General features: G+C 39.5%; 1 protein-coding gene and 1 long non-coding RNA gene across 5 annotated transcripts in view; both read right to left on the bottom strand.

Annotated features, from left to right (window-relative positions):
* Positions 1–6,049: 6,049 nt before the first annotated feature.
* LOC140116680 (uncharacterized) lies at positions 6,050–19,908 on the bottom strand. Of its 2 annotated transcripts, none has more exons than XR_011852900.1 (3): positions 19,589–19,908; positions 17,947–18,075; positions 6,050–6,341 (listed from the first exon to the last, which is right to left on the bottom strand). It is a non-coding gene; the product is annotated as an uncharacterized lncRNA (long non-coding RNA). The 2 variants fall into 2 exon arrangements; XR_011852901.1 differs by lacking the exon at positions 6,050–6,341 and adding an exon at positions 9,532–9,596.
* A 1,322-nt stretch (positions 19,909–21,230) lies between these two features.
* Positions 21,231–22,118, bottom strand: part of ST7L (suppression of tumorigenicity 7 like) — a 98,722-nt gene continuing 97,834 nt past the window's right edge. For 2 of the 3 annotated variants that reach the window (XM_072137607.1, XM_072137611.1), the window contains one exon: positions 21,231–21,555. In XM_072137607.1, coding sequence (XP_071993708.1) covers positions 21,460–21,555 — 96 coding nt within the window. In that variant the 3' untranslated portion in view covers positions 21,231–21,459. The remainder of the gene's footprint in view (positions 21,556–22,118) is intronic. The other variant, XM_072137608.1, reaches the window with a different exon arrangement.

The following is a 22,118-nucleotide window of genomic DNA, read 5'->3' on the forward strand; positions in this document are numbered from 1 at the left end:
CAAGGGTTGAAGCTGAGGAGCGCCTCGGACCCCCCTCATGAATATGCCCCTGTAAGCTAGGTCTGATGATCATGTCGATGCATAGTACTTATTTTGCTAGCTTATCGTTATGATCCGATAAAGCAAGAGATTAACCAATGCTCTAACTGCGAGAGGGCTAGCGAGCTGCTTACTTTTCTATGAGCAGATATACGTGTCTTCTCTAGAAACACAGTTCATCATCTCTGGAACTAGGGGCAACAAAGATATCTCAACCAAATGTAACTATAAACTAAAGTGTTAACCAAAATTGACAAACTTTTAACCTACTGTATATAAATAAGGGTGCCCACTGATAAACATTGCATAACTTTCTAAAGAATTCTCTACGCCACCCTGTCGAAAGCTTCAATAGCATCAATAGACAAGATAGAGCACAAACTTCTCCCACCCATCTCAATAGTCATCTACATTCTATGCGGACACTAACTTGTCCTTCTACCTAGAATAAATCCATTTTGATCTGGATGGATGATGCTGGTAATCACTTTTGTTAAGTTATGATTCTCTCTATAAGGCATCAATTTACTTAAGATCAGTTATATGTTTGTTTTGGCCATATGAAACTGTACCAAGGATATATACCGCCTTCAAACATCGAGAAGGTACAGTGATAATACATTTACATGTTTCAATATAAACGAAATGGTAACCTTGGTGAAAAGTGGCCTTTTCTGAGTTTCTGTTTTTTACTCTCCACCCTAAAAAAATAAACAACATTTTTATGTACACATAGCTCTATAAGGGATTATTTTCTGTGTAACAATTGTACTACCTGGTGTAAGTATTCTATGCCCCATATTGTGTGCTGGGAATTAAAATGCGATATTGACAACAAAAAAAACACGATTTCTTGTGTGCTCTGTTTTTACATACACAAACTTTCTTCTTTCACAAACCTCTGCTTTACTCTTTGGTTTGTTACAATCAGGGGGATATTTGGGGTAGTGGAGACCTCCTCCGCTCATTGCATCAGCCTGTGAAGCTACAGCACTGAGGGGCTCTGGGAACACCCACCAGAGCCCTTCAGGCTCATTAGCATAGTTATAAAGTTGATTTTAGAAGGAAGGAAGGCATAGATAACTAATATAAGAAGATTACCATAGTCACGGTGTCTGGATCTATGAGTAAGTGTCCCTTTTTTTTATCATGCTTGATTTTGAAGGCTGATTTCCTTTAATCTATTTTTTTTTTAAATAATAAAATCAAAAATGAAGCACAGATAAGATAAGGCATTACAGACTGATAACATGGTGTGATGATACAATAGGAGATAGGGTCCTTACTCACAAGAGCCTTACAATCTATGAGTAGTAATATCCTCCATATAACAGCATGCAATAAAATTGTTAATGTCTGTGTGCATGAGACGTATTGCATATAACACATCCACAGAAATGAAGGATAATGTGTGTATCATACTTGAATAGAAGATGCAGTGTTCCTCCTGGTATAAGATACAATACACAATTACAACCACTTGTTAACAGTCATCTCCATCAATGTCTGCATCATCAGGCCCACAACCTCACACCTGGTTGTCTGTTTTCACAAGTCAGATAAAGGTAATGGGGGTAAATTGTTAAGAAAAATGCAGTGTTATACATTTCTTTTATAAGAGACGTTGGTATATTTTACCATCCGTAGCATTCTACATAAGGCTTCAATATGCTCCTTCCTTTATTTCCAGAGATAGAAAACTGCAGATACATTTGCCTCTTGTGAGCAGATTTATTGACTTGTTTGAACTAATATTTGTGTAACCTGTGGGAGACCTTGGTGCAGGAGGATATTTTAGATGAGGGATACAAGTCTATTAATTCTAAACATGAGGGAAACATAGGTCTCTAGCCAAAGGCTGTTAACTACTTGACTGCTTGCGCAAAGTGATGTAAGATTTCCTGGATGTAAAAAAACAAAAAGAAAACCAGTTCTCAGAGACTCTGAAGACTAATGTGGAACTGAGAAGAGATCAGGATGAAATTAAATTATCTGCATGCATCGCATTTCTTGTACATACAGAGTCAGATTGGGTGACATAAATGATTTCAAAATTCCCCAGTCAAGAAAAATGATCACACCAATATTCAGACGCCATAAATGAAGTAAAACCACCTGTGTGTAAAAGCCTTACGGCTTATTCACATCTATGTGGTTTTCAGGCAATTCCTATACATAAACATGAGGGCTCTTAGGTATGAAATCCAATAGTCAAGTATAAAGCAGGGCACAGCAACTCACCAGTACATCAGAAATCTTTACTATAAAAAGTTAGTAGCTGGAGAAAAGTCTAACACACATAAAGTCATAGCCACAAATCTATTATTCTGCCTGCGCCAGTTTTCTGTCTGACTTTGCACTTAAAAGAATGTGCACATGTATTCATAAAGTGTCAGCGCCAGTTTTGTGTCGTGGCTGAATTGTGCCTGACAAGACAGAAAAAACGTGCACTCTGCACATATGTGAGGCAAACTGCACTCAGTGAATCAGTAAATCTGTGGCATAGTTTCCTTTAGTAAATTCATGTTTGTCTTCACCAGATTTAGCTGCTAGACACAGGAGCATGCAGGGGATCAGGGATACAGTCAGTCCCTGGGTTACATACAGCAAAGGTTATTTAGGTTTGTTCTTAAGAACACATGATTATGGGGCACATTTACTTACCCGGTCCAGTTGCGATCCCGTGGCGTGTTGTCTGACAAGGATATGGGTCTGCCGGCATTCATTAAGATTGTGCGCCCGATATCCAGCAGGTGTCACAGCTGCGCCAAGGTACGCCGGAGTTCATCTTCCCGGTGCATGTAAGTGCTTGATCTTGCGACACAAATTGCTTTTTAAATTCTAGGGTTTTTCAGAATCCGTCAGGTTGTAACATGGTCACGCCCCCCGATTTCTGTCGAATGAAAGCTGCCGCTGATGTACCACAATCCGATCGCGTGCGCCAAGCCCGATGAAAATTGCGGTGTTCGGATCCTTAGTAAATGAGCCCCTATGTGTTCAAATTGTGCTGTTCATTATGTAACATTATGTGGGCAATAAACCTAAATCTGGCTATCAAGGGAGTCTCAGTGGGGGGGGGGGGGGGGTCAACACTACAAATGCTCGGCTAGTGCCGACAATGTTTTGTTGATCCCATCACTTCTCTACCTGCTCTGATGTAGAGACTCTAAACCTTAAGCATTTAGGCATACAAATCCTAAAGAATCTTGAGGATACATACATATTAAACTTTGCCCACGTTCTTAACTCATTAAATCCGACATTGACTCTTGGTCAAAGAACCATCTCTCATGGTTGGGACGTGCCAAAGCGATCAAGATGACTGTATTGTCCAAGTTCCTATACTTGTCTCAAATGATTCCGACGCTCCTTCCCAAGTTGTTCTACACTCAGGTAACTAGATTAACTATGGTCTTTCTTTGGTGCTCCTCTAAGGGTAGCCAGAATGCCCTAATTAGAAGGAAGACCCAAGGTGGGCTAGGCTTGCCAGATTTCAAGGGCTACTATGTGGCCTCTGTAATAGCCCAGTTACTTGACTGGTTTCACAATAGTGGAGGGAAATTATAGTTTGCTTTGGAGCAACTGCTAGCACCATTACCCCTACCAGCTTTGCCCTGGTCTCCAGCTTATGTTAAGTTGTACCACAACAGTGGCAAACATGCGCGTCTGTAGATGCCTCACAGGCCCCCTTCAGCTCTTAACCTGTGATGGACCACTGACACCGGTTACCAATAATCCAGATTTCCTTTAGGGCTGCTCCAGATAGTTTCTTCGATCCATTGAGGGTTACTGAGCCTATTACCTGCCACAAACGATCCTTAAATTCCCTTTCTCAGGTTCTGGGGGACGTTGCTTCCACTAAGGCTCTGGAGAAATATAACCAAATGATTCAATTTTTTTCCTGATTCAAAAATCAACTGTCCCTTCTCAGAGATCTCCTTTTGAGTAGCATTGTAGAAGTGCTGCTCCGACCAAGCTATACACACTCAATCTAGACAACTAGACTTGGACCAAGCCTCCATTTGTGGACAGTTGGCAGAGGGAGAGCGGCCTGATACTGAGCGAGGATGACTGATGACTGAGGTGACACCCTGTGTCACAAATTGTCACTGTCCACTGAGTGATCAAATTCAGACTAGGTGGTACTTGGTGTCCTTAGGACTCCACACCATCTTCCCCTCCATTTTGACATATGGGGCCCCGGGGGATACCATGAAACCCATCTGGTGGTACTGCCCCAACATTTGCCCTTTATGGACGAAGGTCATTGCGCTAATATCAGATATTAGCTCTCAGTTCTCCCACTTTTATTGCACAAGGCTAAAAACTCTCTAAATGGCTTAATGCTCATTGCTGCTTGCACAGTCATACCCAGACTACAGAAGTCTACAGAAACACCTTCCATGAATGTCTGATTACAGGAGCTACTACATCTCCATCAGCTGGAGGAGATGCAGTTGTCTTCTGACAAACGACCTGAGAGGTACCACAACACTTGGGAACCCTCGATTACCTTTCAGCGCTCACTGGGCTTCACTACCTATGCCTGAGGTTGCACAGTTGGACACCAATGTAACTGACCAAACTGATGCACAAAATTGTCTCCCTAACCTCATACATACAAGGTTAACTTATATTGGTGACATTTAGACTACATTTTATTACTGTGTTACCCATGTAACTTGTGCCATGCTAATTAACCACTCTATCATGATTTGCTGTATCTTATTGATACTACATCTCATACTATGTAAAGCCTGCTTTTATTTCTCTATTAAATTTTGAATATAAAAAAAAAATCTAACACATGGGTCAGCTGATCACCTGCCAGGCAATACACTATATATGAGGGTATAGATGCACCACAATAGATAAAACAGACTAAACCAAAATGTTGTAATCTCCCTATAGACTATAGTCGGACTATAAATCCAATGAACAAAGTTGTATAAAACATACCTACATACATACATACATACATACAGACCAGCTTACATAGTTTGCCTAGCATTGAATTAAAACTGAGTTTGTTTATATTTTAATTAATGAGATGTATGCTTAACTGTTATTGGGGTTAGACGTTTTTTAGGATATTTTAAGGCACTAAACAGTACCCCTCAATTATAAGCATCACCCATCCAATGTTTTTCTGATATACATTAGTTCATTATTTATCCTAAGTTTGTGGGGGAAAAAAGCTATTTTCACTTTTGCGTCAAGCACTTAAAATTTAGTTATTCTGAGGCATTTAAATGACCTCCTCTACAGAGACCATTCATTATTTTCAAGAAATTTGATGATATTTTGAAGCCTTTTACATTGGTTAAGTTAATCCCTGTTGCTTTGAGGTATTTAAAGAAACCTTAAGGGTGGTAGTTCCGAAATTTACCACTACTTAAAGCTTTTGTCATTTTCTAACTTTGAGAGAACACAAAAACAGCAGTATTGATAAATAGGGGTATTAACCTAGTGGGAAGCTCAGATTTTACATCATGTTGTGACACAAGGATCAATTTAACAATGGTGTACCTAATCCTTCTATCCTAACACCCTCCTCAAATCTACATCTCAGTGGGAAATCCAATGCCATGCTTACATCTGAAGTTTTATGAGCTAAGCATTAGGATACCATAAATATTATGTATGTGGTCTTTATGTCAGTAGATAAGATTAGCCAGACTGGCAAAATATAAAGCATAAACCATCTCCACCTGACCAAATTAATAATACTTAAGAGACAGTTGGTCACTCCATCTGTAAAAGGATCACTGCTGAAGACAAGTGCTGTGACCCTTTTAAGTTCTACCACAGCGCTGTATATCATGTGGTGACTGTGTTTGGTATTGCAGTTGAAGCCAATGTCTAAGCTGGGCCGGTGAAGCAAAAGCAGTACTTACACGAGCACTACGACTGCTTTATACATGTGAGCGGTGGAGGTAAAAGGCGTCTGATACCTAATGATAATGATTATCTACACTAAGGATATGAAAAAAGATAGTCCAAGAATATCTGTTTAAGACGTATGTCGCAATTCTTCTGCACACATGAATAATTATCTAAAAGAAATCTGATAAAACATAGCAGCTTTAGCTTTCAACAAACTTTGTAGAAATTGGTAGTCCAGTGTGTATACATGTAACGCCATCTCTGGTCATTATGCGACTTGTAATCTTAATTTTTCAACAGCCCTAACCTCTGCAGCCTTGTCTGTGATTTTGCATTGCACTTTCAGCTATGGGTGGAGTTATTGCTCCCCCTTTCTCCTCTATAGACCTTCTAGATTTTACACTTCAGCTTCCGTGCTGTAAAACAGAATTCAGAGAGATATTAAAGTAAAAAGTAAATTAGGGTGAAAGGAGAGAGAAGGTATATCAAAAGGCTTCTTATAGAAACTTGGACTTCTAATTTTTGCAGTTTGTCAAAATGTTAGTGACCATTCTAGAAAATAAAATTGTAATGTGGCTCATTCACATGTAACAGTAAGAATAACATTTAATTGTGCTTAAACTTTCTCTGCACAAAACAGAATATATCTATGTATAATTGCATACAAACTGTATAATTGCAGATTTGTTAATTGAATCAAATTTGTTAAAGTAATAAATTAGTCACAGTGACCCCATTATTAATATTAATAGAGAACCATTAATTCCACAGTACTGTACAATTAGTAAGGGGTTCACATACAGTACATTAAGACAAGAACAAATGCAAGTACAAATACAAAATTACAGTGATCAGTAGATAAGCGGAAGGAGGGTCCTGCCCGTGAGGGCTCACAATCTATTGGGGGGGGGGGAGCAGAGCAGTGCAGTTATTGTGCATTGAAGGTGATCCTAAAAAGGTGGGTTCTCAGGATTTCGGGAGATGCATATAGTGCTAGATATCTTTACCCTTCCTAAGTCATCATAGTCAAGGTAATTTTTCTGGTTGAAAAAAATTACCTCCTGTAATACTGACAGGAAGTATCAGGTAGTATCTCTTCTATGCTTAGGTGTCCATCGGGAGGTTCTACTACGTTTTTGACTTTGTCCTCCCTAAAAAGAATTATCCACCCACTAGACCCTCCAACATAGAAACAATATGGGTCTAAATGAGTAAACTTTATATCAATCTATTCAGCACTTGCTTTGTGAATGACATGCAGATTGGGTCTGACATGTTCCATTTAAACCAACGCGAAGACAAGAAGCAATTCAAATAAAAGAGGTGATGAGTGTACTTTTCTTAAGAATTGAGGGGCTGTTATACATTAAGAATGAGCTTCTGGAATGCAGGGAATATGTTTTATAAATACGTTGATCTGCTAGAACAATCATATTTGGGGAATCATAGGCTGTATCAGGCGATTGTATGGTAAAATTGGCAGAACATATTCACTAAGTCTACATCTTGGTGCTTTCTGAATATTCTGCGTTGTTAAAATCCTGGAAACAAACAGTCATGACATGCTGGCATCATATAATTTTTGTCCATAGACATTAATTACAGATTTTAGCCATGCAGTGGTCAAATTAATTCACCAATCTAGATCCATAGAAAGGAGAGATTTCAGAGACAATGTGAGTTTAGAGGTGGGGGAAAAGAAACAGAGCTTGATAGATAAGTTTTCTCTGAAAGTTTGATGAAATCACCATGACCTTATAAATAAGAAAAGAGGTGATTTGGAATGAGATGTATGATTGAAAATCATTGGATGGGAAAGAACACTTTTCTCTGGGATATTCACCCATTTTAAAGCGTAACATGAAGAGTTTTCTAAACAGGGTAATGAAGAAGGTCCAGAGATGTGCTGGTTTATGTCCTACAGGCCAAGTTTTACATAAAGAGAACATTAACTAGAACTGTTTATATTCCCAAAATTCAGGCTGCCATGAATAGAGGTGATTGATTTTAATATCTAACATTCAGTTGTTCATACAGGACTACTGCTTGTGGGAAGCAAGATTCCTAAGGTTTCCTTTAACAAAACAAAGAATATGATTAGTAAAAAGTTCAACCCTTTGTCTGTCTTTCTTCAGGCACTAGAATTTACATTTTGTCACATTTTTTTAACCCTGCGAAATAACAAGTTATCAAGATACATTTCAGATACATCCACTGAAGCTGGTGATCGGGCAAATGCAGATTTTTCCTCTTTTAAAGAGATTTTGCTGACAAAATGATGTTACATTAGAGAACATGGGATTTTAGAGACATTAAGATAAAGAAAATCAAACAATTAGTTTTTCCACCTTCCATGGGTCCAGCATGACAGCTGCCATGTCATGGTTGGAATAATGAGAGTAAAACTAAGAGGCTGCCGCCAAAGAAACCAATAACCGCAATAAAATGTATTACGTGACCATCAACCACTAGTGGAGTGGCCACCGGATATTATTGGACTGGATTGGACTAATTTTATCAGACACCATATTATCAGCCTATGTAGATCAGTCAATTAGGTACCCCACCATTCATAGCAGGTGGCAGCTTGACATGCATCTGAACTGATGGGCAGTCGTATACTTCACAGTTGACCAGAAATATTGGGCCAGCTGTTAAGCTGGTAAATGCTTTATCTTTATATACAGATGAAGCTGAATGCCTAAGCAATTATAGGGTAGGATCCCAGTTCCATATTTTGTGAAATGCAGCAAATGAAAGTGTTAAGATTAAGTTAAGCAATGCATAATAAGGTTTACGACAACTTACCATAGTAGACAATTGTTCTCTAAGCGATGTGGATGGCAAAAACTGTGCATGCTTGTGCAAAACTTCCAAGAGGATCTTAGCCAAGACGAGATTAAGGTTCCATCTCGAGGACTTGGACCTCACCTGACTATAAGGAGTCCACACCAGTGAAGCATATGATAAATTATGGAGTCAGCTGGTATAGTCATTTCATTAGACTTAATATATATATAGTGACCGTAAGGCTAAGTTCATAGCACTGTTCCAAAAAGTAAAGTTTAATGTATCAATTAAAAATATAATATAAATATTACGTCATCTGTTATATTCAGTTTAGGCAGTTATGGGATTAATGAATTGATATGCTAAATCTCTGTTCTTTACTTTTTTAATGGAAGTAAGGAATGGAGGTTTGAATGGTAGTGTGAACTTAGCCTAAGAAGCCATATCAAGTTAAGAAAAGCTCCACAGACCAATTATGAAGCCTTTGCATCCCTTTTTATAAAACATAGTATGGACAATAATTCATAGTCCTGTGTTCTTACTATATCTGGAACAGTTTGCATTATTTCTAAAGAGATTAAGAAAAAAAGGAAGCATATGCCAAGTTCTTATGTAAATATGTACCAGACACTGGAGGCTCTGTAAGCAAAGCAGTGGAAAACAGAAAGGAAACTCTAAACAGCAGAGTCATGACAGTGTACAAAATGGATTGATACAACGTCTACTTTTCAACTGTCATGGATATGCCAAAGCATTGGAACAACAACGTTTTTTCTTACTGAAACAGTGCACTTATCATTGAATTAGAGATTCTGTACAATATGTGTTATTAGGGAAAAAAATCCTGCAAGTTTAAGACTAGTACAGGCTATCCAAAAGTACTGGAAAAGAAAAACATAGATACGTATCAGAAAAGCCTATACATATGCAAATACACTGTATGTACTTATCTGCTCTAGAGACACTTCTTAACCAGTTGCCCAAGAGCATGTTCAGTCCATGAAAATGTTCCATGTGCTGGAAAGATTTCCCAGACTGAAGTTGCAGCATTGGCCTGAACTCAGCATGTCAGTCCAGTGATTCAGTCCAGTCCAGTCCAGTGATTCAGTCCAGTCCAGTGATTCAGTCCAGTCCAGTGATTCCAGCAAGTCCAGAGATTCAGTCCAGTGTTTGAGTTCAATTCAGTCCAGTGATTCAGTCCAGTGATCCAGTCCAGTAAAGTCACGCATAGAACGCACGCATAGAATTTTCCTTCCACCAAACTTGCTCATGGGCTCTGGCCTAAATGCCATAGGTTTTTGGTACCAAATTAACAAATCTACCTTTTTTGGAAATGTAGTGATCTTTTGGGTCTATCAGAATAATTTTTGTTGTGTGACAAAAAGATTTGTTTTGATGTATTATTTTTATATTTAAGAAAACAAAATAGGAAAAGGAAAATTATCATTATTTAAATAAATAAGTTTACACACTACTCTATTAAAATGGGTGCTTAGCATAAAACTTCTCCCATGTGGTGACGATATAAACCTTCTTTGGAACTGCTAGGAGGCGCTGGGAGCAGCGGGTCATGTTATCTCGTTGGCCATCGATAAGGGACATCTTGTCAGGTCCCATCTCTGCTGGTTTCCAGCAGATGGAGGGGGTTGTGCAGTCATTATTGTCTGCAGGTCCTCAATATCATAAACACTCCCGTGTAGATGGATGGAGGGGCATGCCACGGACTCATAAGGGAGGGGGGATTATGATGGAGGTGATGGGCAAACACTAATGACTGCAGAGCCCTTCGAGCACAGAATATGCTTGTTCTGTTATAGATTTAAAGTATTCTCATCCATTAAAGAAGCAGATTCTACATATGTTAATATGTGTACTATATTAAAATATGATAATTTAAGATTTTAACCATTGTTCATGACACTAAAAACATCACGTCTTCTACATACAGTAAGTGCATAATTGTCAAATCTATCACAGCTCCTCTAAATGTGATGTCCTAGGATAAACATTTGCATACATTTTACGGAAATGTTTCTTAGTCAATGAAGACCGCTATAAACAGTAAAACCACAACTTGTCACTTGCATTGTGCACATGAAATATGTGTGGTCTTTTACTGTGTCCTCACATAACATTTCTACAAGTAAGTAACAATAGACATATAGTATATACACATCTAATGAGGAGATGAAGTTTGAAATGTTATATGTATTTTATTTTTATTTTTTGGGAAATTAATTCTCTGAAGTTTCATGCAAGTAATAGGTGAAGAGACTTATATCTTAGATCTAGAACAATGCTGCCAGCTTTACAGCCACCATATTGAATCATGTTTTAACAATAGGAAGGTAGTCAAGACCAGAATTGTCTCAGATATGGATTGCTGTGATCAGATTGACAATATCTCTTGTGGTTCAAAAGTTGAATATAGGAAATCTGTATATTCTTCATTGGATGAAGCACCATCAGCTATGCGTTCAGCACCAGGGACAACACACTGAACAGGTTAAGCCTTTAATGTACTTTGATGTAAATGTACGTTTAGATGGGTGGGGGGGTATTTCCCATCCCTGTACGTGCATTTACGTCCTGCACTGCTGTCATTGTGACAACTGCATACGTCAACCAGGACTGCCATGTGACAGCTGGGAATGTGACAGCTGCGATCCCAGCTATTTAACCCTTTAGGGCTTCTGTGCGTGTCCCACGATCGCCCCCCACCATTTTCAGGGGGTGCCGATTGCCTCTATAGCAGCCCCTGTCATTGTGCATAGGCTGACTCTGTAATACACTGCCATACAGCAGTATGGCAGTGTAATAGTTTGAACATGTGTTCAGATGAATTGTCATGCATGAAGATGATTTTGCTCCTGAACTCACAATTCTTCTTTTTGTACCATGGAAGAAAGTGGTCAGTCAGAAACTCTATATACTGTAAATACCCGAGTATAAGCCAACCCGAGTATAAGCCAAGACCCCTAATTTTAACATGAAAAAACTGGGGAAACCTTTTGACTTGAGTATAAGCTAAGGGTGAGAAATCCATTGGTCACAGCCCCCCAGTATATAGACTGCCAGCCCCTTTAGTATATAGCCCGCCAGCCCCTGCCCCCAGTATATAGTCTGTAGGAAAAAAACAAAAAGTGTACTCACTTCCCTTCCCCCCAATATAATGCCGGTAGGTAAAAAAAACAAAAAGTGTACTCACTTCCTGGCAGGTCCTCTTCCATCCATCAATGCTACAGCATTGTCTCCGTGTCCCCGCGTGGTCCTTTACAGGCACCATGACATCAGCCACTCGCTGACATCATAGTGTGTGCCGATGCCGGAATACACACTAGAATGTTAGCATGTGGCTGACGTCATGATGCCTGCGAAGGACCGTGCAGGGACACAGAACCGATGCTGGAGCCGCGATGTATGGAAGTGGACCTGCCGCGGGGGTATGGGGCCGCGATTATAGGCTCGATTATAAGCAGAGTTACAGTTTTTCAGCACATTTTTTGTGCTGAAAAACTCGGCTTATACTCGAGTATATACAGAACTTTGCCGAGGTCACTTTGCCAACCAGCTCTCTCCCCATGATTCCGGCCCAAAACATGACTACTCCACCTCCTTTGTGATGTTGCAGCCTTGCTGGGACATGGTGGATATCCACCAACCATCCACTGCTCCATCCATCTGGACCATCCAGGGTTGCACCACACTTATCAGGCCATTAGTCTTCGTGTACGTCTGGGCCCATTGAAACTGTCTCTGCTTGTGAGGACTGGTTAAGGGTGGCGGAAGAGAAGGTTTATGTATCACAAGTCTTTAAAGGATCCTACACCTTGAGGTTCACAGGTCTCCAAAGGCACCAGCAGCTTCAAATATCTGTTTGCTGGTATGCAATGGCATTTTAGCAGCTGCTCTCTTAATCCAATGAACTTGTCTGGCAGAAACCTTCCTTATTCTACCTTTAGCTGCACAAATCCATCTGTACTCTGAATCAGCCACAAATCTCTTTACAGTATAATAATCAGGCTTAAGTTTTCGTACCTTGTCCAAGGCGTTGCACTATTTGATGCTTTTCGGCAGCAGAGAGATCCTTTCTTTTTCCAATGTTACTTGAAACTTGTGGCCTGCTTAATAATGTGGAACATCCTTCTTAAGTAGTTTTCATTTAATTGGGCTCACCTGGCAAAATAATTAACACTTGTATCTGAGACTGATTTCAGTGACCCAAGAAGCCCTGGGACACAATACCATCCATGAGTTTCATTGAAAAACTATTTTTTTTAAATCTTTATTACACTTAAATCCAGTTTGCATTATATATGCTTTTTACAATGCTAAAACCTAACCCAGTCTATATTTTCTGTTAATATATATCAAAGTTAATTCCATAACAGTTTAATTGTACAATGACTCCTCAGAAGCCATTCAGACAAATGAAAAAAAACAGCCCCAGCTTTAAGCATGTGAGGGAGCTCCCGCATCTACAACCCCACGCGAATACTGGAAGGCGTTCAACTCTAAAAAGCATTACAGTAGATTGTACACCACATGGGCCCCTGAGGAACCCTTAGTGAAAAGAAAAGCCTACCACACATCTATTAATCACTGGAACAATTTCACGGTCAGAAAATGTACTTGCGGTTTATATTTATCTGGCAGAGGAAGAGTATTGCGTACCTGCTGTTCAAGTTATTTGTAGGAATTCATGAATCAGGAGTTTATAGACATTACTCTATAAATTCTTAAGAAATTACATAAAGTATGTCAATAATTTGAGATAGATATATATATATATATATATATATATATATCTGTATATGAAGACAAACCTGTATTTATGCCATATTTGTTTGCATCGTCACACTATACAAATTTAAATATCTAACAAGCCTATGTACCTCCCTCTCACACGGCAGATTATGTAGTGGTTAAACACCGGACTGCGTCTTCACTCTTCTAAACAACACAGTTCACATTTGGAAATATACCGGCTAACATCCTTTCCAATGTGAAATGTACCTACCATATATAATGGAAGGATGCAGTCTCTTGTTATTTAATTATCTTTCACAATGCAGAAAGTGAAGGCCATGTCCTTTATCTACCTGGAAAACAAAGACAACTGGATGCACCATGAGACAAAGTGCAGGGTAAGGCAGAAGGTAAAGTAAGGTTCCAGCTATGTTTTGCTGCATAACTATAGGTCCCAGGATCAGAAGGTTCCATCTCTGAAAACATTACTGCATCCCTTCATGGCAGCAGTTCCCCAACGGAACCACACACTGTAAAGAAACTGAGGAATGATATGTGGAATATGAGCTTGGAATATAAGAGTCTTGTTTGGCCTTCAAATTCACCAGTTCTCCGTCTAATAAATTTTCTGTAGTACATGTTGCAAAACAAGTCTGATGCAAAGCACTCCAAAACATACTGGTAGGATGATTAGATTGTGAGCCCCATTGGGGACAGGGACAGATTTGGCTAGCTCTGTGCAGTGCTGCGTAATCTGTGTGCACTATATTATTATATAGTTGTTATTATTATTATTAAAGGAAGAAGCCATCTTGAAACTTACAGGACTGATTGTGGCTGATCGGCACATATATATGATCATTTATAATCCATCTGGATTCTATCAAGAAAGTCCTGTGACTTTATTTCGATGTACAACAATCTAAAATACATTTACTAATCCCATTCTTTCTGTACAAAGAAAACTTTATTTAAAGACCATCATGTCTCCACTCTTACATTTAGCACTTTCCTTTAATTGCCCCTTCTTGTCCAGGAAACTGCTTGTAGAATTTGCAATATGACTGTCAGTGATTTTATCCCATAAACTCTTCACCCATGTCACAACCTCCTGCAGTATCTACAAGATCTACTAATACTAATGTATAGCTTGGGGGGGGGCAGTGACCGCCGATAGGTCTTATTTTCAGGGGAGGTCTTATATTCCAAAGCTTTAAAAATAAATTGCACTAGGTCTACTGTGTAAACCAAACTGGTCCGATGCTCTCAGGGCCTGCAAACACATTCAGTGAAGCTGGAGCTGTATCCATGGAACTGCTTCCATGGCACATGTGCAATGAAGCAAGGGTGCCCCATTCATGGAAGTGGAGGTGGTGAAGTGGGTGGGGGGGGGGGTAAGAAAATATGGCCAGGAATTGCGACTTTCGCATGCCTTATATTAAGCATGATAATTGTATTCCATTTAATAGAATAAATGGACATTTTTTCATATTTATATTGATTACTACTTTTGCAGTGTGTGTCCATGCTGCTTTTTTAGGAAAGTCGTAGAAACCTGTAATAAGATTTTTTAAATGTCATAAAAAAAGTATCATAGAGCATGGTAAAAATCTCTGGGTGGATGAAACGTGGAATGAACTCATATTTGGGGTGGAATTACGAGCAGACGTGAGATTTTTGATACTTTAAATTAGAAACGCAATCCACATGAATTGTGCACTAAGCCTAAGCAGAGTTTTGTAAAAGATATTCTCTGGGGTCATCACTGGAATCATAAGATTTAGCAAAATTATCGAGTCAAACATGATGCAATGATTCTCATATGATAAATTTTAAGTTCTGTGGCAACCATTCAAAATACACAGACATTACGGGAATGTTTACAGTTATAAGACAATTGGCCCATTTGTTAATCTGATCTAAAAGCTATTTTTCCTCCATTATGTAAAAATAAGTCAATGCCCTTTGGAAGAATGGAAATAATTTCTTAGCAGAAGAACAGAAATACGAAATGGAGAGGAGAGGGGAGAACAAAGCAGACAAGAGAAAATAGAGTAGTCAGTGTGAGCACTGCACATTGTACAGAGCGGCTGAGGACCCGAGAGGCTCTCTGTATAAGCTAATAAGTATTTACAGAATGCCTCTCAGCATGATGGCTTCTGCTTAGATCACTTGATGATACAATTCTATTAAGACCCTTCTGCAATTAATCCGCTTAAAGTGGTCTCCCAGGCAATGGAAGAGGATTATCTGTTTATCTAACTCTGTCAGAGAAGTGAAGAGAACAAGGTACGTAGGAATAGAGTACAGCACAATTATGAGATCGCTGGAGATGTTTGAAGTGGATAATAGGAAGGAAGGAACTTGCCTTTGTGAATCCAAGAGTAAAAAGATAAGAATGAATGTGATTTCAAAGGATAGCTATAGAGCTTACGCTACAAGAGATTCCTGAATACTGGGGACTAAAAAGGAAACATATTTCTTCATATATGAAATCTAGGCATTGATTATGTTTCTTTTTATTATAAACCACATATAAAAAGGATAAAACTATTTAGGCTAGGCAGGGCTAGTTTCTAGACAAAGTGAGACCCTGGGTAAAACTAAAAGTGGTGGGGACCCAAACTAAAACGATTTTATGAAGAGTCACATTCAGTAAGAGGCTCCTTTAGCCCCGCACAATAATAACAGTTTTTAGTTACACACAGTAACTACTCCCCCCACCCTCGCAGGTCCTTTCAATTGATCGATGCTCCGGTATCTTCTCCATGTATCCTGCTGCAGCATTGGCACACAGTATGATGTCAGTGAGTGATGGGCAGACTATATACTGGGGGTACAGTGAGGCAGGCTATATACTGGGGGGGGGGGGCAACAGGCTATGTACTACAGGGGTCTGACAGGCTATATACTACAGGGGCTGGCAGGCTATATATTATAGGGGGCTGGCAGGCTATATACTACAGGGGGCATGATATATACTACAGGAGGATGGCAGGCTATACACTGGAGGGGCAGGCAGGCTATATACTGGAGGGGCAGGCAGGCTATATACTGGAGCGGCAGACAGGCTATATACTTAGGGGGCAAGCAGGCTATATACTGGGGCAAGCAGGATATTTACTACAGGGGTTGGCTGGTTATATACTACAGGGGCGGGAAAGCTATATACCACAGGGGGCTGGCAGGCTATATACTACAGGGGGCTGCCAGGGTATATACTACAGGGGGCTGGCAGGCTATATACTGGGGAGGCTGTAAACAATGCATTTCCCACCCTCGGCTTATACTCGAGTTATCAGGTTTTCCCAGTTTTTTGTGTTAAAAATAGGGGTGTTGGCTTATACTCGAGCATATACGGTAGGTAAAAAGATATATAGCTAGGAAATAGACAAATATAGGAGATAGATAACTAGACAGGTAGATGATAGATATATAGACAGGAGATGGATGATAGCATCTTTACCTGGGCATTCAACCGTAGAAATACATACTCTGCACACAAGTCCACATGCAGGGGGCCCTTATAGGATAAATATCTGATTATTTGAAGAAGACAGCTGTAACAAACACAATCACGTTCATTAGCCATAAAGATCCAGTATGCAGTATCATGGCCAAAATTGCCATATAACCCTACTATTTATTACATATCCTATAAAGATTGGCTGCAATGATGAACAAAGTTTGTAAGACCACAACGCTGTTTCAAAGGGACTTACTTCTGGTATAGTAAGCAACGTGATTTTGGATGAATCTGTTTTCCTGTTAGACTTACCATGTCTACATTTATCCTTAAAAAGGGAACCTGTCACCGCTGCTTGAAAAAATTAACTTGCGGGCAGGGCCCTTATAACATGAGGGCAACCTTTCTTCAGCTAATAAAATCACTGTGCAGAAAAGGAAAAAATTAACATTTATTCTCTGCCTGGTAACCAGGCAGAGAGTCTAGCGAGTTGAGGTGGGCGGATACATATGTGCGATTCTGGTCGCGTGCTCACACCTCCTTTCCCTAAGTCATCCGGCTGTCGGCTGAATTATAACACAAATGCCTATGGCACATGCGCGGCTTTACTGCTTAGTTTAGCTCCCGCACACGGCAGACGTAGGCATATGTGTGATAATTCAGCCGACAGCCAGATGACATAGGGAAAGGACTCGCGCGTATGTATCCACCCACCTCGGCTCGCTAGACTCTATGCCTGGTTACCAGGCAGAGAATAAATGTTCGTTTTTTTCTTTTTCTGCGCAGAGATTTTATTAGCTGAAGAAAGGTTGCCCTTATGCTATAAGACCTGCCCGCAACTTAATTTTTTCAAACTGCGGTGACAAGTTCCCTTTAAATCACAAAAACACAATTATTGTCATTTTATGTTTGTGTCTGACAAACGTTAACTAGACCCATTTATCAAGTGAAACCTCTAAGTTTCTAACAAACTGAATGATGCTGGCTAAACTAAGTACCGAAGTCCAAAGGATTACCTGGTATTACAGTACAGGAATCGGGACTTCACTTCATGGCAATCCAGTTCACTGTTTCTGTGACAGTCTTACATTTTGATAAGAGTGCAATGTAAGGCTAAGTTCACACCGTTCATGATGTCCGTTACCCTGTTATGAATAACACAATAACAACTGCATTTCAATGGGCTCAGACGTATGCGGTTTTCAATAAATCGACTGCCCAAGATGCAAAACTCAGAGCAGGTCATATTCCTGGCCATGTTTGTGGCTTGTGCAGTCTTTTCTAACATTATCAGTGCATGTGCGGACCTAACAAACCGATGACACGTAGGCCACAAACAATGGACCAGGGGTTAGCAGGTAGGCTATAGCCACATGCACTTGAATGTGTGCATTTTGTGTGCTGGAAATAGGGGAAAGTGTGGCTCATTTCCCATATGTGGTTGAGCATCTCTCTCACTGCTGATTTTGATTAAAAAAAAAAGTGTGCCCGGTCAGCGTAGTCTGGTGGGAATAGGACTCACCCTATAATTTGAGGAGTGAACAATCGACCTGCTCACAGAGCAGTGCATGCAATGCAATAATGTGATATTGACTCAGCTAAACAGGCAAGTATATTTTACATTTAGTGTACTCACAAACATTGTAAAAAGTTCACCCGACTCAAGTTTTGACACTGCGGCTTCATCCAGGAACTTTTACTATGAATGGTTTTCCAGCTACGTTAGATATATAAAAATACTCTTGGAGAATTACTACTAATGACTCGGTGTACATAGTCTTGTGTCCCAGATTGCTAGTATTTCCTTTTATTTGTATATATCACAACATGGTAGCACAACCCTTAGTGATCTTATTGTTTAGTGCTGCAGAATCATGTTGCTTTAAAAAGCTATGGAGGGCACATCACATCTGTAAGGTAAAGTACTGTGGAATGTGCTTGTGCTATAGATTTGTCCTTTATGTGCTTTATTATCTTTTAGTAACAGAGCGGCTGTAGAGCTGACATTTTTGCACTATTGCATGTTTCAAAACTATTTTGAATGTTATTACAATACTTTTGAAAAATCATATTAAAATTCAGATTTACACAGAGAAATTATATGTTAATCCTTTAAAAGGGTTAAAACAGCCCACTCAACCTTCTAAAACCAGACTCTCAGTGCCAAATTATTTTAATGAGTCGTTTATGACATATGTGTTTAATTGGCATCCATCCTGGCAGATAATCACTCCTCCCCCTCCCTGTTATTTTATGGCTGGTAACTGGGTAGAGTCCAGGAAACAATGAATCTCTCTGACTACTGGAAGAATCTCTTGTCTGGCTGCTGATCCAGTGGTGGAAAGAATGGTTATGGTTCAAAGGTTACAAAAGATCTCCAAACTATCTGTTCCCATCACCTTGTTTTTGCAAGAAGGCACTCATCCATTGACGTGTTTTAACACAAATGTCCATCTTTACTGTAATATTTGGATATTCTGAAGCCACACTAATAGATTTTTAATGAAATTTTCCATCCTACAAGAATAAACACTGACTTTACACACACTTAACACTGTTTAAAAGTGTGGGGGAGCATCATAGGTGTCCAGTAGACCATAAAAATACACTCACCAAGCTAATATTAAAAGCACCAAGGTAGTTCTAGAAAATACTTACATTCCCCATAATGTTGTGCTGTTCCTCTATTTTTCCTCAAAATAACTGGATGTTACATTACATTTCTTAACGCAACAGGTTTATACATCACAATCACAAGGGGAACACTCCAAATGTCAATTTGTAAAAAATTTATTTAAACTCTTGCCGTAAAACAATGTAGTAATATATTACATTGTACTAGTATAGTATCAGCGTGCCAGCCGCTCCATACAGACCAGATGTTTGCTGCAAATTGCGACCGGTGCTGGTACAGATCATGGCTGTTAACTCTTTACATGCTGCTGGCAGCATGAAACAGCCGGTGGTGGTGGTACATAGGTGCCGCCGTCCTGTCTGTGATCATCACTCCCTGTGACATAATCAGGGAGGCATAATCTGTTGCCATGACAGCCTGGGTCTTATAAGACCCAAGGACTTGTCCTTTCTGCAGATCTGTTGCAATGTGACGGTGTCACGCCATATACTACTATCCTGCAGTATATGGTAGGATCGATCAAATACCCTAGGTTTAAATAGTTAAAAAAATAAAGTTTAAATAATCCACCTCCTAGAACTGATATAAAAATAAACAATAAAAAATCATAAACATGCTCACCTTGTCCCAAAAGTCACGATCTATCAATACGCAGCAATGGTTTCATGGTTTTTCCTGGCGGTGAAGCCCATAATGGAAGATGGCTTCTAAATGTGTGAAATGCCTCTTTTTTTTATCATTTTGCATCTTATAAAAATTTTAATATAATATAATCAAAAGGTTGTATGGTCCCACAAAAGGTATAAATGTAAACATCATCACGTCCTGCACAAAAATGCTCCATATGTCAAAGTATGTAAAAGTTACTAGCATTAGAATATGGCCAAACAAAGAAGTTTTTTTTCCCCCAAAACCTATAAAACCTACATGAATTTGGTATCCCACTTATTGCATCACTCAAAGAATAAAGGTTAGATGTAATTTTTGTTGTCGCACAGTGACACACAGTGCTGTCACAAGTACAATTTGTTACACAGAAAACAAGCCCTTTTAAAACTCTGTACGTGGGAAAGTTATGGGTTTTTAAAGAAGGGGAGCAGAAAAATGGAAACGCACAAACGAGGGCAGAAAAGGCAGGGAATGTTTAAAAGGTTTAACTAAGCAAACATTAAATATTCCTTGATTAAGTTGGTCATATGAGGGGGGTTTAACATCAGCGCAAGAGAAAAGTGGAGTCTTCCTCAAGGCTCGTACACATAACACAGCCTTTGGTATGAAAGGTGTGTTTGACCCGACTATGGCGCCATACAGACTTCAATGCCCCGTTAAACTCCAGTGTAATATTAAATTGTAATATTCCCATGCAAACATATCAAATTAAATCACCCTTAAATAGCAAATCAGATCTACACAAGATGAAATGACGGACTCTGTACTCTGCACAGCACCCTGCAGTATGATTACTACAATACCATGATACCACCTCATACCGATCTATTGTGGAAATATGCCTGCTGGACGTAAATTTCATTCCACACATTTTTGAAGATGAAAATAGCAGGATGAATTCTAGGAAATAATCCTTAATCGCTGTGAGTGAAGCTGTCAATGACTTATATTCGGGCGCTCGAAACTGACACCCAACATACAATGTGAAACAACTCATTAACCATATTAACTGTTTATTATTTTTTTTAAATGCACAATATTGAAAATACAAAGAATTCAGTCCCACTACTTTCCCTAAAAAAGGGAAGATTCAGCAGATTTGAAATCCTGGAGTCTGTAAGAGGCAGCTGCTGGCTGCAGGAAAAAATATGCATTTTCATATGTTGACGATTAACGTGTCACAATTGAGGTCCCAAACGTTGTCTTGAACTCACTCCAGATATGCTTACATGCGGGTCAGCTGGTGCCAAAGACTGGATGGCATGATGCTCTCAATCTTTTCCAGCAGAAATGTGAAGGGTGTAAGCAGAGTCACGAAAAACTGTAAGATAAAACAGAAAATGAGCAGAGTATGGACTCCAACACCACAGCAGAGCCAGCCCAGCTTGCAGACAGGACTATTCCCTCTACATTCAACATAGTCAGTAAATTGAAGTCTGCTGTTATCCAACTCCCACTTTACAGGCAAATCTGTCATTTCTCTTCCAAGGGGAATGCAGAGGAAATTCTGTGCTACACAGGAACCTGTGTCAGTAAAGGTAATGTCATGTGAGGCTTTCCCTATTCCAGGGAATTTATGGAACTTTTGTAAGAAATATTTATTTTCTAGGTAGGATAAAAGATCATATACAGTTAACAATGTTTTCCTGTAATGACTGCATTTGGAACGCAGTAAAGTGGCAAAACTTTATATTTTCAGTTGTGTCTTTACACAACTGAAAATATAAAGTTTTGCCACTTTACTTAAAGATTTGTCCCGAGTTTGACACTTGCAACCTATGGGATGGACATAGATAACCTAGTACAGTGCTTCTCTTTGAATGGAGCAGCAGCATGCATTACACTCACTGTATTCAAATAGGACACACAGTAGTGGGCCCCCCC

Source organism: Engystomops pustulosus, chromosome 2, assembly GCF_040894005.1.
Source record: "Engystomops pustulosus chromosome 2, aEngPut4.maternal, whole genome shotgun sequence".
In the NCBI taxonomy this organism is placed as follows: Eukaryota; Metazoa; Chordata; class Amphibia; order Anura; family Leptodactylidae; genus Engystomops; species Engystomops pustulosus.